At 41.5% G+C, this 16509-nt stretch overlaps 1 protein-coding gene across 1 annotated transcript in view; it reads right to left on the bottom strand.

Annotated features, from left to right (window-relative positions):
- Window positions 1-16509, bottom strand: part of fmn2b (formin 2b) — a 415410-nt gene that overhangs the window by 229407 nt on the left and 169494 nt on the right. The window contains exon 11 of the mRNA XM_078230648.1: window positions 6124-6211. Coding sequence (XP_078086774.1) covers window positions 6124-6211 — 88 coding nt within the window. The remainder of the gene's footprint in view (window positions 1-6123; window positions 6212-16509) is intronic.

The following is a 16509-nucleotide window of genomic DNA, read 5'->3' as shown; positions in this document are numbered from 1 at the left end:
AGACTTTACCGAATATGCGAGTGAATCATTTTCCTCCTCATTGGAATTAGTGTACATATGAAGTCTCAAAGGGACAACTTATCCTAAGATATAGGAGCAGAATTAAACTATTCAGTTCATTGAATCTGCTCCGCCATTCAATCATGGCTGATAAGTTTCTTAACTCCAATCTACTGCCTTTTCCCCGTAACGTTTGATCTCCTTACCAACCAAGAACCTTAAATGCACTCAATAACCTGGCCTCCACAGCCTTCTGTGGCAATGAATTCCACAGATTCAGCACACTGGCTGAAGAAATTCCTCCACATCTCTACCCTAATCGCCCCTTTACGCTAAGGCTGTGCCCTCAGATTGTAGTCTCTCCTACTAATGGAAACATCTTCCCCACGTCCAGGAGATAAAGGGATAAAAAGCACACACAAGCCTAAAACGACATCTTTCCCAGTCACACAGATATTGTTTTTTTTAAAATTATACTTCCACGGAAACTGTCAAAAACCATTCATCTCCACCAGCCCCAGCAGGGAGTGACCCAGAGCAGCTCCACTGCAAGAAATGGGGTTAAACTTCTGACCAGCCAGAGAATACCAAATGACCACTGTCATACTCCAGAAATAATTCAATGACCAGAAATTTTAAAAACTTGCAGCGCCTTTAACATAACCCCAAAGGACTTCAGAGTAGCAGTCAAACAAAATTTGATAGAGCCACACGAGAGATTTGTGGGGCAGGTGATTCACTGGGAAGGTGAAGTATTTGCTCTGATCGGAGCCACTTTGCAATGCCACTCCAGCAGGATTACAAACTAGCCTTGACAGGTACAAGAAGAGGTAGGGAGTAGAGGGATGCGGATGGTGTAGAGGCAAAAGGCCTCTGGTTTAGAAAGGCATTGTGTCGGCACAGACTTGATTAGCCAGAGGGCCTGTTCCTGTACTTTGTTCTAGCAGATAGACCTCCATTCAGTGAGGTTCTATTCTCATATGTGTTTTTCATAAATTTGGAGTTGTTTGATTAAGTATTTCATCTAGAATTTTCTCTTCCTTAACATATATATACTACACATATAAATAAAAATTCTCATGACCCGGCTGCAAGTTAAAAACTTGGTCACTTAACATTTGAACACATCTTCTTGGTGACCAAGTGGCAGCTGAAGACTACAGCACGAGGAAGTGTGAATGAAAGCGCAGAAAGTTGTCTCTACCAGCCAAAACGTGGTTCAATCAGCTCCAGAAATCAATTAACCAATCTGTAATCCTATCCATGCCGTACATACAAGTAGAGCAAAAGAAAATAAACACACTGGTGCTGAAACGTTGTTCCTGTAGTTGGACAGTCACAAGGATTGGATGAATAAACACATTAAGTGAATCAGGAATCTGGTTCCGAATAAACAGACTTAGAGAGGGTTAAAATAATTCACTTCAAGCCCTTCATGCCGCCTTACAAAGCCCTTCCAATATATACACAATTAAAATACGTCTGTGTGGTTAACTTGGAAGTTGAATGCAAATGTGTTTTTCATTATTATATCCAACTAGAATTCCCCTGTGAGAGCAAGGATTGCTCCATGACAGTCTGTGTTTGAGAAGGATTAGGAATGGCTGTTTGCAGATTGCTGATCTTTTCCTCCCATATTAGTTAATGCACTGCAACCTTTTGGTATTGTTGGGCTATTATTCACGTCTGAACTCCAACAAATTTAAAAATCATGTTCAATAATATATCCAATATAAATCCCAGTTTCTGAACACTTTTATATTCGTCACATACTGGGATACATAGGATGTATGTATGAAACTCTTAATCTATTGCTATACAACTGTGATCCATTGGACAACATTGTGCAGTTCATTGATTGCACTTGGATCTAATCAAGTTGGGAGTCTGTACACTTGAACAAACTAATTGGGAGTTAATTCCTTATATTTTAAGGAAGGTATGTCTGGTCAAGATCAGCAGAACGTATTAAATAGAGAACAACAGATATCTGGTACTTACTTGAAGACAGCAAACTTATGGAAAGGGTTCAGAGCACATCTAACAATTACAACAAGCATCTGAACTTTCAATATTAGATTGCTACATTTGAACTGCTGTCCCAAAGTATCAGTTATTATTGGCACTGGTTTTATTTAGCAGTTTTTATTCAATTTCCCTTTCAGATGCTAGCTATGTGGTTGCACACTTGCCGCCGAATCAGAAAGATTCTGGGTTCGAGCCCCACTCCAAAGACCTGAGCACACAATCCACTGAGGGAGTGCTGCACTGTTGAAGATGTTGTCCCTCAGATGAATCTTTAGACCGAGATTCCATTGGTGTTCCAAGTAGAACTATTCAAAGAGCAGGAGAGTTTTTTTTTTAATGTCCTGACCAGTGTTTCTGCCTCAGCAAAACTGTTAAATTGGTAATTCATCTCACTGCTGTTTGTGGGAACTTGCTTTGTGTAAATTTGTAGTGTTTACTTACACTATAACAGTGAGCACACACTTACAAAATACCACAATTATAGAAGCTATTAATTGACTGAACTACCTTGAACATTCCAAGGTCACGAAAGGGACTATATGCTGATTGGCAGCAAAAATTCAACCGAGTTCAATTCCTAACTTGGGTCACTGTCTTTGCGGAGTTTACATGTTCGCCGTGCCTACGTGGGTTTCCTCCGAGTGTTCCACTTTCCTCCCACAATCCGAAAGATGTGCTGGTTAGTTAGGTGCATTGGCCATGCTAAATTCTCCCTCAGTGTGCCCAAACAGGCACCGGAATGTGGCGACTAGGGGATTTTCACAGTAACTTCATTGCAGTGTTAATGCAAACCTACTTGTGACACTAATAAATGAACTTAAAACTTAAACAATTAATGTAACATTAATTAGGGAAGCTAATAAGAACATTGGATAGGTAATATAAAATGGCAACTTGAATTTGTAAATGGGCACCAAGAGGCAATGAATTTCTATCTAACTAACTGAAGTTTAGAACACTAAGAGAATGGATTTCAACCATAATGGAGACAAGATAATTCGTCCCTACTTTCTTTTAGTAAAAGGAGGGAAGATGATGAGAAAAGGTTTTGGCAGCTCCCATAGCACCATTTACAATGAATGTTAGCCTTGTTATAACAAAGTACTTAAGCTATAATTGTTCTGGCACGCTCAAGATGCACTTTGTGCCATTAAAATTTCCTTGATCCAATTCCAGTTGATACACAATTGAAAAATGAGTAGGAAAGAATGGAACAAAATATTATGCTGAGACAGGCACATCGATAAACAAGTGCTCATTAAGGTCAGGCTCTCTTTATTCATCCCACAAGAGTGCTCAGGAGTCGCTGGTATTATAATACAAATTGCCAATGTTGTGCTGTATGGGACAGCAATCAGCCTCGATGCAACAAATGGGCTTTTGGCAGGGCGAGCGAGGCGAGGTGCAAAAGACTGATCCCCAAGTTCGATGTAACGAACGTTGACTGTTTTTGCTCCTGTTCCACACACCTGACTACTCGTGAGGTACTTGACCTCGAGCTTGACTACCCACTCCAGCATTGCTCGACTGGAGGAGGAGATTCACCCCAATGGGAACACTAGCGGGGAAAAAAAAGACGCAAAATTCATCCATTCACTTGCTCATCAGGAGTCAAACGACTGGAAAATCTTAACACGTAGGCTGCATAAAAGTCTCCGAGGATTACGCGGGCTGCTGCAAAAATAATGCGCAGTACATTTTGAAACAAAGTTACAGATTTTCATGTCAAGTCATTGTTAATATAATTGCACATCATGCAAGCCTCACAAGTGAACGTGTGTCATATGTAGCAGACCCACAGATGTTAGCTTGACTCCTTTATTCATTTGGTTCTCATTATTGACTCAAACTGACTCGAGTACTTGACTGAGGAAAACGACCATATCATTGTTTTCAGACTTCAGTCTATGACTTAACTGAAATACATCTGCCAGTACAAGAAATACCAAGTGCCTCTTGGCGCCAGGGCTGGCGCCGTAATATATGACTAGCACTCGGGATTTTTTTGATTTAAGAAGTTTAGTAACCCCCAGAAATCTATTTCACAGAACTCAGACTATGACTAAATGTGATTCACAAACATCACTATTAATTCTTTTTAAATTCTTAAAATTTATTGCAAAATATTCACGCAAATCAGCATCCAACTTGAGAGGCATTATTGGGAAGTAGACTAACGGCATTTAACAGTCTAAACAGTGGAACAATCTCCATTTCACAACCCCAAAACCTTCCCCAGTCATACTCGAGTTGCTAACTGAGAAATTCTCCCGCTGCTGGGGTTATTTTCATCACGCGACTTGACTCAAGAACAGCTTCTTCCCTGCTGCCATCAGACTTTTGAATGGACCTACCTTATATTAAGTTGATCTTTCTCTACACCATAGCTAAGACCAACACTACATTCTGCACCCTATCCTTCTGTGTACAGTATGCTTTGTCTGTATCGCGTGTAAGGAATATCTTTCACTGTATACTAATACATGTGACAATAATAAATCAAATCAAAGCTTTAGTTTTATTGACGCTTGTAAAACATGCTTGAATTTAATTATCTACAAGCAATATTTTTTGCGGAACGTTGCCACTTCCAGGCCCACCCCCAAAAACATATACAAGACAATTTTACTATTGTTGTTTCTTCTATAACTTCACTTTACTTCACATTGACACCCAGCAAAAAAGTGAAGATGGAAATCTCGCATCACTCAGGTAAGGGTCAACTGCATTGGACTAGTGTCAGGTGTTTTACTGCTCACATTGGGCCCTCCAAGGAATATTATCTTTCACAGAAAGCATTAGCCTAGCCAGGCGAACTTTAAAAGTAAAAGATGCAGTACATGGAGAACTGCATTGTGCTCCTCATCCAATTAAAGCTTCCATACACATGTATCAGCAGAGGGAGTCTAAGACGAGAATAAAGGAATCCATGTTTTAACAGCATGTGCAGTTCTGATTCTGAACGAATCATGTTGTTTCTTCCTAATAACTTCACAAAGACTACTTGTTAACCTTATATACGAGACAGCTTCCTCTATTGATATTTTACAGGAATGATAATAATCAAGTTATTAGGTCAATATAGCCTCCAATTTTGAGACCTCGTACATGACATTTATAATGCGTAACTGTTAAGCTCAATGGGATGTCCATGTTCCAGAACTTGACTAGAGTGGACTATTTTCTTCATTTGCATATTTAACTTCTCTCTCTACAAAGTACTCTCCTCCTGAAGGGATAGCTATTTTGCAGACCACAGTAATTCATAGGTTCTCTACAGTGCATAAGGAGGCCATTTGGCCCATCGAGCTTGTGCCAACAAGCCCATCCAGGTCCTATCCCTGTAACCCCATGTATTTACCCTGCTAGTCCCCGACACTAAGGGCAATTCAGCATGGCCAATCCACCCAACCTGCATATTTTTGCTGCAGTTACTTCAACTCCTATGGTTGAGTGTACCACCCCAAGGAGTTCCCCGCCCCAGTCAGTGTTTCCATGGGGAAAGATTGAGATGTGGAATCACTGAGGTGCAGCTGCTGTAAACCTTTGTACTGGGATTCTGAAAATGTTGCGATTAATAAGTCAAGGTAGCAGTTTGCTCCTCTCATGAAGATTTGCCCAAACATACATCAAAGAGCAGCCGACCTATTCACAAGTGATGAAAACCTTACGAAATACATTCAAGCTCACGCTCGGTACATCTGTACTACCGTTTTATCCAGACATGCACCAACCCTCAAAGTGCAATTTTGAATCCACATGCAATTCATTTTAAGCACTGAAACTCAACCCTTTCATTTAGGATTTACAGTACAAGCCATGTTACATGCTTACTGTTCAGACGGTGAATTATGAATGACAGAAGTATCAATTCAAGTTACTACCGTTGAGGTTGATCGTGTGCGCGCATTCATCACTTTAATGCAAGCCGACATTTACTCCATTCCCACATATTGCATATCCACCTATCTTCAAAGTAACATTACTGATAACAGCTCGAGTCATGGCACATTGCGGACAGCTGTGAACAGATTCTGGAAAATCGTGACAAATAATTTTACGGGGAATTTACCAACAACTGCTGAACGGGCTTACCATGCTGGATATCTTTCATCTCCAAGTGAAGACTTGACATTAAAATTCCAACAGCTTGCGACCTCTTATTGTTCAGAAGTTTCACAACCTGCGGCAAGAAAGAAAGGATGAATGAATGAATCCAGTTGTTGGGAAGCAGATCACAAACACATCCCATTTTATAAAAAAGAATGTAATAAAAATGTAATTTTCAGGTAACTGAAGGGTTTGTTTTTGAAAGTGTCTTTCGTTAGCACCATAGTGATGGTGGAGTCTAGGAAACCCAGTGCAATCAACACAAAATACTTTCATCTTGAGCCAACCAAGAGGAAAATTCATTAAAAAGGAGAACTTGAGCACTCTTTTGGACATTAATTTGAACATGAGAAACAAGCTCAGATTAGTTCTGAATGCAACGTGGATGTGAGCATACAAATAACTTTCCTATAAATGAACAAAATAAGATTGGTCTTCTTCCTTCTTTGACGCAAACCAGTAAACAGAAGGGCACAAGGAACTGGGTAGTACGATAGCTTATCAAACGGGCCTTGCAACTTTTCAGACCCATTCCAATCTAGACCAGATTAATGGTGACATTCAGTGGATTGACTGCGAGGTTCCTTAGTGAATTATATTTGGTTGGTCTCATCTAATTTTACAGCAGGGAATGGTGCACAAGTTAGCCAAGAGAGGCAGCACAGTTTGAGGGGAAAACTGAAACACCAGGGAAAGACGAGTGTGCGGGTGACCTCCAAGTTTTTAGATGCATAATGTTAAACAGGTGAACATCCATTCACCGTACTAGGCAGCAGAAGACATTCCGATGGTTCACAAATGTTTTTGTGATACTGCAGTTCAGCACCAACATTGCTTCCACTCTATCCTTCCGGATCCTTTCTCGGTCTAAAAGCCACCCCCAACTGGGGAAAAGCCCAGCTCTATTCTTCTAATGCAGTTTGTGTTCAACTTCAAACCAATATCTCACACAGTCGACTTACCTTCTCACCCAGCCCCAAAATGTCAATGACCGAGACATTGCACATGTCCAGAAGCTGCCTTTTGAAGGCTTATTACATATCCAGCAGCGACCGACATAAATACTCTCAGTGTAAGGACAAGCTTCAATGAGGTGCACTCAATTCACTCTGAAGCAAAAATTGGTTTATTCTTAATGGGACCAACATTTCTAATATTGTCACACAATTCTCCCAAAAGTGCAACTGTGGGGAGATCGAAAAAAAACTTTTTGGGGGAGAAGAGAGACAGAGAGAACCCCAAAATATTCTACAAGTATACTAAATGAAAAAGGATAATCAGGGGAAGGGGGGGGGGGGGCGGAGGAGGAGAGAGAGAGAGAACCCTAAAATATTCTACAAGTATACTAAATGAAAAAGGATAATCAGGGGAAGGGGGGGGGGGCGGAGGAGGAGAGAGAGAGAACCCCAAAATATTCTACAAGTATATTAAATGAAAAAGGATAACCAGGGAAAGAGTAGAGCCCATTAAGGACCAAGGGGGCAATCTGAGCGTGGAGCCGGACGACATTGGCAGGGTCTTAAAACAAGTACTTCACGTCTGTCTTTGCTCGGGAGGAGGATGATGTAGGTACAGAATTTGGGGAGAAGGACTAAGGTTCTTCAACAGTTTGACATAGGGAGCAAGGGGGTATTGGTTATGTCGAGTTTAAAAGCGGAAAAATCCCCAATTCCAGATGAATTGTATCCCAGGGTGCTGTGGGAGACAAGGGGGAAAAATCATAGGGGCTCTGACCCAAATTTTTCAATTCCTCCCTGGCCACAGGGGAGGTGCCAGAGGACAACTAATGTGATTCCACTTTTCCAGAAGGGTAGTAGAGATAAACCAGGGAAATACAGACCAGTGAATCGCACACCAGTGGTCGGGAAACTATTGGAGAAAGTTCTGATGGAGGGAATTAATTTCCACTTGGAGGTTAAGGTCCGATCAAAGATAGTTAACATAGCTTTGTCAGAGGGATAAATATTTGATTGAATTTTGAGGGGGTGGTCGGATGTGTAGATGCAGTTTATATGGATCGCAGCAAAGCCTTTGACAAGGGAGACTGATAAATAAAATAAAAGCATATGGGACCCAAGGTAAGTTGGATCCAAAACTGGCTTAGTGGTAGGAGACATAGTGTTTGCGTAAGGCTATTTGTGTGACTGGAGGCCAGTGGCGTATCATAGTGGTCAGTGCTAGGTCCCTTATTGTTCTTGATATATACAAATGATATAGATGACAATGTGGGGAAGAATGATAACTAAATTTGGGGATGACAAAGATTGGCAGGGTAGTTAGTAGTGAGGAAGGTGGTCTTGGGTTGCAGTGATATATAGACGGGTTGGTCAGAAGGGCAGATCTGTAGCAGATAGAATTTACCCCAAAAAGTGCGAGTAACAAGACAGGGGAGTAATCTATTAGTGGCAGGATACTAAGAAACTCATAAGGATCGTGAGGTCTTGTCCACGGATCCCAGAAGGCAGCAGAACATGTTAATAGGTTAGTTAAGACATACAGGACATTTGCATTCATCAGTCATGGCCTTTGGTGAGGCTACAGCTGGAGTGCAGTGCACAGTTCTGGTTGCCATACTATAGGAAGGATGTGATTGCACTGGAGAGCGTGCAAAGGAGATTCACCAGGATGCTGCCTGGGATGGAGCATTTGAACTACGGAGAGAGATTGGATAAACTCAGCTTATTTTCTTTAGAACAGAGAAGGCTGAGGGGGAACCTGATTGAGGTGTATAAGATTATGAGGGACATGGGCAGATAGATAGGAAACATTTTTTCACACAGGCTGGTGGGAGTCTGGAATGAACTGCCTGGGAGGGTAGTAGAGGTGGGAAACCTCAAACTTAAAAAAAAAAATACATGGAGGAACACTTGAAATGTCATAACATTCAAGGCTATGGGTTACACACTGGAAAGTGGGATTAATGTAGATTTAGTGTAGTTTTTTTTCAGTCCAGACTCGATGGACAAAGGACCCCTTCTGTACTGTATGACTGACTTTATAAAGCCAATGAATACGGCAATAGAACATTTGGGTTTCTACAATAGTCAAAAAGCAAACTAGTAATGATGGAAGTTGTACAAGGCAGTGGGTAGCCAGTTAGAGTATCATGTGCAGTTTTGGACATGATTATGGAAAGAACATTAAAACCATTCACCCTACAGGGTGGATTCACCAGTAGGATGCCAGGAATGGGGATTTACTTTTAAGAGGAGACACCCGAGATACTGGGACAATTTCCATTGGTGCAAAGGCAGCTTAAGAGGGGATTTAAAAACATTGCTTTTTTAAAAAATATTTCCAAGAAACAATATAGACATGAGGGGGGCCACTAGCTTGGAGAAAAAGAGGTGAAAGATCCTGTTTGACCTTTCGTTTCAAGTGCAGATACAGTCTTGAAAACAATTTGTTTTGCACTTCGGTCAGCAACAGATCCCTGAATAATATGGGAATCTTGCCTGGATTATATTTCAAAATTGAATCTAATACATTGCACAAAATTGATCCAATATCAAAGCTATTTCTGTAGCTCATGGTTAGGCATTCGAGATCGAAACACGAACAGCTTATCTGATGAAATTGAATTTTTCTGTCAAAACAGCAGATGGGTACAAACGGCCATGCAATTTCACAGCAGCGAATGGCAATAGCATCGAGGGTTATGCGATGATGGAACACAATAATCAGAGCTTTTTCTTCGCACCCACCTCAAGATGAAGGAAGTTTAAATATCTTCATCTTGCATTAACAACAAACTATCTTTTCAGAGTTAGCACAGTTAAATTGACAGCAAATCTCATTCCAAAGAACATTCCCATTGGAGTTACCAGGTCAGTTACCTGGGTCTAAATGAAGTTCCATTAAGAACTATACATCATGGAGACCTTTCATTCTTTGCTCGTAGAATCACAGAATGATTACAACACAGGAGGCAGCCATTCGGCCCAGAGTGTCAGTGCTGGCTCCTTGAAGAACTAGTTCACCTCGTACCACTTTTCCACCTTCTCATTGTAGTCCCGCACATTCTCCCTTTTTAGATAAATAACCCAATTCCTTGTCCCAATTCAAGTTGTCTCCATCACACTCAGCCATTGCATTCCAGATCCTAACCAATCATGTAAAAAAGACTTTCCGCTCGTCACCATTGCTTCTTTTTGCCAATTACCTTAAAAATTTTCCCCTCTGGTTCTCAATCTATCCACCAATGGAAACAGTTTCTCCCCATCTATTTTGTGCAGACCGTTGCGATTTTGAATACCTCTATTAAATCTCCTCTCAAATCTTCTCTTTGCCAAAGAGAACAGCCCCAACTTCTCAACATAAATTAAATTCCTCATGCCACAAGTCATTCTGAGTAATCTTTCCCGCATCTTCTCACACCCTTACTCGAGTACAGCACCCAGAACTGGACTCAATACTCCAATTAAGGTTGGACCAGCATTTCGCACAAAATTTAACAATGTCCTTACTTTTATACACATGCCCTGAGCCAAGCGTGCTGCATACTTTATTAACTGCTTTCTCAGTCCGTTCTGTCACCTTCAAATGATTTATGCACATATACATCCAAGATCCCTCTGCCCCTACAACCCTCTTTCGAATTGCACCATTTTATATTGTCTCTCTGCATTCTTCCCACCAAAACAAATCACTTCACACTTCTCTGCATTAAATTTCATCTGCCTCTTGTCCACCTATGGGCTTTGAAGTTCGACATCATCCTCCTCAATTACATGACGCTTCCACATTTTGTATCACCACAATTGTGTCCTGTGAACTAGGGTCGAGATCATTAATATATAAACAAAAAAAAACAGCAAGAGGTTCCAACAGCAACCCCTGGGGAGATCCACTATAAATCTTCCTCCAGTCCGAAAAAACCCCACCATTAATCACCACACTGTTTCCTGCCACTCAGCCAATTTCATATCCATAATTGCTTCTATTCCTTTTATTCCATGTGCTGTAACTTTGCTCATTCATTACACAACCTTAATTTTAAACCCACCAAGTATTTTTTTTAAAAATAACTTGTGAATCCATACAATCTTATGAGGCTACTGCGCACGGATAGGAACTCACTAGACATTGCAAATTCTGCTTTTTAAACAGATGATAAATCCTGCTACTGTTTGAAGACATCCGATTCCACCAGAAACCCCAAGCTTACTTCAGTGATCACGTGAGTCTAAAGTCTCAGTTTGCATTTATAAATCGACCCTACGCTGTTACAACTTGAAACAAATCAAACTTTTCTGGAGCAAAATGAATTCTAGAGAAGACTGATGCATTACTACCTTGAAACGTGTGCCTTTAATGGACTGATACTTAGAAAGCAAGGTGACATGTTTTATTAACTGACAGGTCTAGCAATTAATTTCCTTTACCACACTAAATAAAGCCTTTCATCAAATTTGTTCTAATGGCCATGATTTGGGTCAAGTTACCTCACAGCTGATAAAAATCTGCGATAACCATCAGGCATTAAGAACTGAAATATTAGCCACCTAATGCAAGAGATTATTGACAGGCAGTCCAAAGCTCGAGACTTTTTATGAATGTTCATACAAAGGCTTGCAGGCCAAGGTTTTCCTTAATTGCAATAATGTCATGCCTTTGATACACCCATTTTGTTAAACAATCTAAAAAAGGTTCAACTGACTTTTGCCATTCCATTGGACGCTTACCAAAGACGTTTTTAAAAAAAGTAGATTCCATCTCGGTAAGAGATATTTTGGTTTTACGAAAAGAAATGCAAGCAATGTTTCGCACTTTCAACATTCTTTCAAATTTGTACACTATCAACCAAGAATCAGTCAACTTGGCAGACACTGCTTAATTGATGGGTTTATGATCCTTCAAAAATATAATCTCAGAACTGTCTCGTGTTTTCCTTGCACTTAAGTACAGGCAAAAAAAAATTGAATATTGTTCCAGCAATGCTACTTAAAGGCATGGGCTAACTATAACGTGGGAGGGGGAACCAAATCAGACTTTGACTCGCTACAGCCCCAAAATATCTATCACAAGTTTCAAAATTCATAGAATCCCCAAGTGCAGGAGGCGGCCATTTGGCCCATTGAGTCTGCACCCACTACAATCACATCCAGGCCCTACCCCCGTTACCCCACACATGTACGCTGCTAATCCCCCTGGCACTAGGGCCAATTTAGCATGACCAATCCACCTAACCTGCTGATCTTTGGACTGTGGGGGGAAACCAGAGCACCCGGAGGAAACCCACGCAGACATGGGGAGAGCATGCAAACTCCACACAGGCAGTGACCTGAGGCCAGAATTGAACCCAGGTCCCTGTGGCTGTGAGGCAGCAGTGCTAACCACTGTGCCACCGTTAGAAGTGTTCCAGTAATAACATGGGACTATGCAACATGACTGTATAAAATATGGGCGGGATTTTATGGCCTTGCTCATGTGCGACCGGAAATTCCCACCTGAGGTCAGAGATTTCCGTTGTCGGACCCTCGCCTGCGCTGATTCCATGGCATGCGAGGTGGCAGAGTTCCGGCCTATATCTTTTTACTCCATGGAAATGCTCATTCTAAACCAATTTTCAATTTTTGTTTCCAATGTGTTGCATTCTGATCAGATCAGCAAATTAAAATACAACATGCAAAACAAGACGACAATATCCAGACCATTGGTTCTCACCCCAAGGAAAGCAAATACTTTGAGGGTAAACGTCCCAGAATAAAACTTAAACTTCCTTGTGGCCTTTGTCACCACACCCTTAAAGTAAACAAGCAAACACTCCAGAATATCAACAACATTACGAACAATACCAGACAAATTTTATTCCTGAAGACAAATTTAACATACAAATGAAATCGTACAAATAAAGCAAAATACTGTGCATGCTGGAAACCTGAAAGAAAATCGAATATGCTGGAAAAACTCAGCTGGTCTGGCAGCGTCTGTGGAGAGAGAAACAGAGTTAATGGTAGGAGTCCATATTACCCTTCTACAGAACTGGAAAGAGTTAGAAACGCGATGGGTTATATACTTGGAGAGAAGGTGGTGGGGCAGAACAGAAAGCCAGTGATAGGTCAGAGCACTGCCCAATGCAAACTGTAAGAACAGCACCTCATCTTCCAATTCTGCACACTGCAGCCTTCCGGATTCAACATGATGTTGAACAACATTAGACTGAACTTTCTCCTCCATCTGGACTCCCCCTTTTCTTTTGTTATTTGGTTCCCTTGGTTTGTCCAACACCACCCCGCCCCCAATGGCCATTGTCTTTTGTATGACGATGTTGAATTTGTTTTGAGGAATAAAATCCGTCTGGTTTGCTCATAATGCTGTTGATATTCTGGAGTCTTTGCTTCATTACCTTCAGGGTGAGAAATTTCACAAGGAAGTTTTATCTTGGGATTTTTTGCCCTCAAATTATTTGCTTTTTTTGGGGAGAGAGACTCAACTCGTTTTATTGGAGCAAAACCAATGGTCCATTGGACCTTTTTTCTTGTTTTGCCCCAGAAAGCACTGACCTCTGTTCTCCCATTAACACATTCTGCTATTAATACTGTTCAGTTCCTATGGCACCATTAACAGCCCCTTTGACAAAGGTGTCACAGAGAAGAGACAATCTCTCCTTAGCATTGACCTATCACTGTCTTCTCATTCTGCCCCACTCCCCTCTCCAAGTATATAATTCATTACATTTCTATCCCATTTCAGTCCTGCAGGAGTGTCATATGGACTCGAAACATTAATTCAGTTTCTCTCTCCACAGATGCTGTCAGACCTGCTGAGTTTATCCAGCATTTTCCGTTTTTGTAGTTAAGTGAAATCATAGAATCATAGAAACCCTACAGTGCAGAAGGAGGCAATTCGGCCCATCGAGTCTGCACCGACCACAATCCCACCCAGGCCCTACCCCCACATATTTACCCGCTAATCCCTCTAACCTACGCATTTTAGGATTCTAAGGGGCAATTTTTAACCTGGCCAATCAACCTAACCCGCACATCTTTGGACTGTGGGAGGAAACCAGAGCACCCGGAGGAAACCCACGCAGACACGAGGAGAACGTGCAAACTCCACACAGACAGTGACCCGAGCTGGGAATCGAACCCAGGATACTGGAGCTGTGAAGCAGCAGTGCTAACCACTGCGCTACCGTGCCGCCCTTAATCATACTCCAACGTGATAAATTGAAGCATTTATGTGTCTCCAATCCTCAGCCATGTTCCTTATTCAACTAGCTTCTTTTAACTGAATCAATTAATGCACTTGTTCTGACAATCTATGAGATAATAAGACATAGGAGCAGAAGTAGGGCATTTGGCTCATTCTGCATCAGTGACAGGCCGAGGAGAGAAAGGATTCTTGCTGGTCTTGATCTCATGCCCTCCAGTTCGGAGGTTACATTTCAATGTAATAAACAGCTTGTATCCACATTACAATACACGAGAGTTTTCTAACTTTTGTCATCACCACAAGATGCTAACCATAGGGTCTCAGCTGCACCTAAAGTTTAAGCCCCAATTCTTATTTTACATACAGCTCAAACTGCTGTTCTGATGTTTCCAATGACAAACAAACATGGCTCAGATAAGAAATAATAAATCTAAGAACTGCAAGACAATGCTCCAGTGTTGGTGGCAGGAGTCTCGAGTTCAAGGTAAACTTACTAAGAAATAACAGTCTCAGTGATCTGGTTCCACACCTTGCTCTCTCAACACAGCCTGGATTGCACATGCAGTGAATGATCAATAAAGGGCAGCACAGTTGCGAGCACTGCTGCTTGGGGACCTGGGTTCGATTCCCGGCTTGGGTCACTGTCTGTGTGGAGTTTGCACATTCTCCCCAGTGTCTGCATGGGTTTCCTCTGGGTGCTCCGGTTTACTCCCACATTCTGAAAGATGTGGTTAGGTGCAGTGACCTTACATGTGTCGGACTGTGGCGACCAAGGGAATTTCACAGTAACTTCATTGCAGTGTTAATGTAAGCCTTACTTGTGACTAATAAAAAAGTTTCACTTTAAATACATTAAAGTAATTTTCTGACTCCAATTTTGGCATCTTTTGCAGTGGTTAGCCATTCACTTAGTACACCTATTTCAATGCTTCCTGTTCGAATGCAAATCCATCTCAGCAAATTAAAATTATGTCATTCCTTAACCAATAAAATTATTCCATGTTTCCTTACTTCATAGTTCTTAATATGTCCAGTTCGCTGTGGATGAATTGAATTCCCTTTACAGCAATCATGTCACACTGTTTGCTATCAATTATGGAATATATGTAGACATAATTGTTGAATCATAGAATCCCTACATTGCAGAAAGAGGTCATTCGGCCCATCGAGCCTGCACCGGCAACGATCCCACCCTTACCCTATCCCCACAACCCCACGTATTTATCCTGCTAATCTAAGCGGCAATTTATCATGGCTAATGCACCTAACCAGCACATCTTTTACTGTGGGAGGAAACCGGAGCACCCTGAGGAAACCCACCCAGACATGGGGAGAACGTGCAGACTCCGCACAGACAATTACCCATGGCCGGAATTGAACCCAGGTCCCTTGTGCTGTATAGTAGCAGTGCTAACCATTGTGCTGTCATGTGTACATGGTGGATATCATTGTTGAATATATATTAATTCTTTATTTCCTTTGAACATAGTTTTAAAAACTAGTAATTTAGAAGTAGTTCATGCATAGCCCTGCGATTAATATCTCCAGACATGCCTCCTACTACTTGGTGCCAATTTTCCAAATTCTCCTGGAATTTTAGACTAGCTAATTATTCTATGAATTCTAGGTTGCTTAATCCTAAGGATCCAAAGTTTTATGAAATGCCAACTCAAACTTCCAAATCAGTTCAACTTGTTAGTATTGGCTCTGGTCAAATCAATACTTTCAGTATTAATTCACAACCAGCAATATATCGCCGATTTGCCTGGCTGTGAATTTGATTCTCTTATCTGTGAGGGGGCTTTGCTCCTCAGGTACAGAATTCCACTTTGGGCAGAAGAACACTCTCCAAAACCTTCTGAAAACGCTGCACAAGAATATGAAATGCCCACAAAATCCAACAAGTCTAGGAATGTTCTCACTCCAACTTATCCCACACTGGGGTTAGTCCTATTAAATGTCAGAAAGAAGAAGTGAAGGGCGGCACACTGGTTAGCATTGCTGCCTCACAGCGCCAGGGACCCAGGTTCGGTTCCCGGCTTGGGTCACTGTCTGTGCAAAGTCTGCACGTTCTCCCAGTGTCTGCGTGGGTTTCCTCCCACAGTCCGAAAGACAGGCTGCTGAGGTACATTGTCCATATTAAATTCTGCCTCGGTATAGCCGAATAGGCACCCGAGCGTGACAACTAGGGGATTTTCACAGTAACTGCATTGC

This window comes from Mustelus asterias, chromosome 15 (assembly GCF_964213995.1).
Source record: "Mustelus asterias chromosome 15, sMusAst1.hap1.1, whole genome shotgun sequence".
Lineage (NCBI taxonomy): Eukaryota > Metazoa > Chordata > Chondrichthyes > Carcharhiniformes > Triakidae > Mustelus > Mustelus asterias.
The sequence above is the reverse complement of the archived record's forward strand: the minus strand, read 5'-3'. Positions and strand labels throughout refer to the sequence as shown.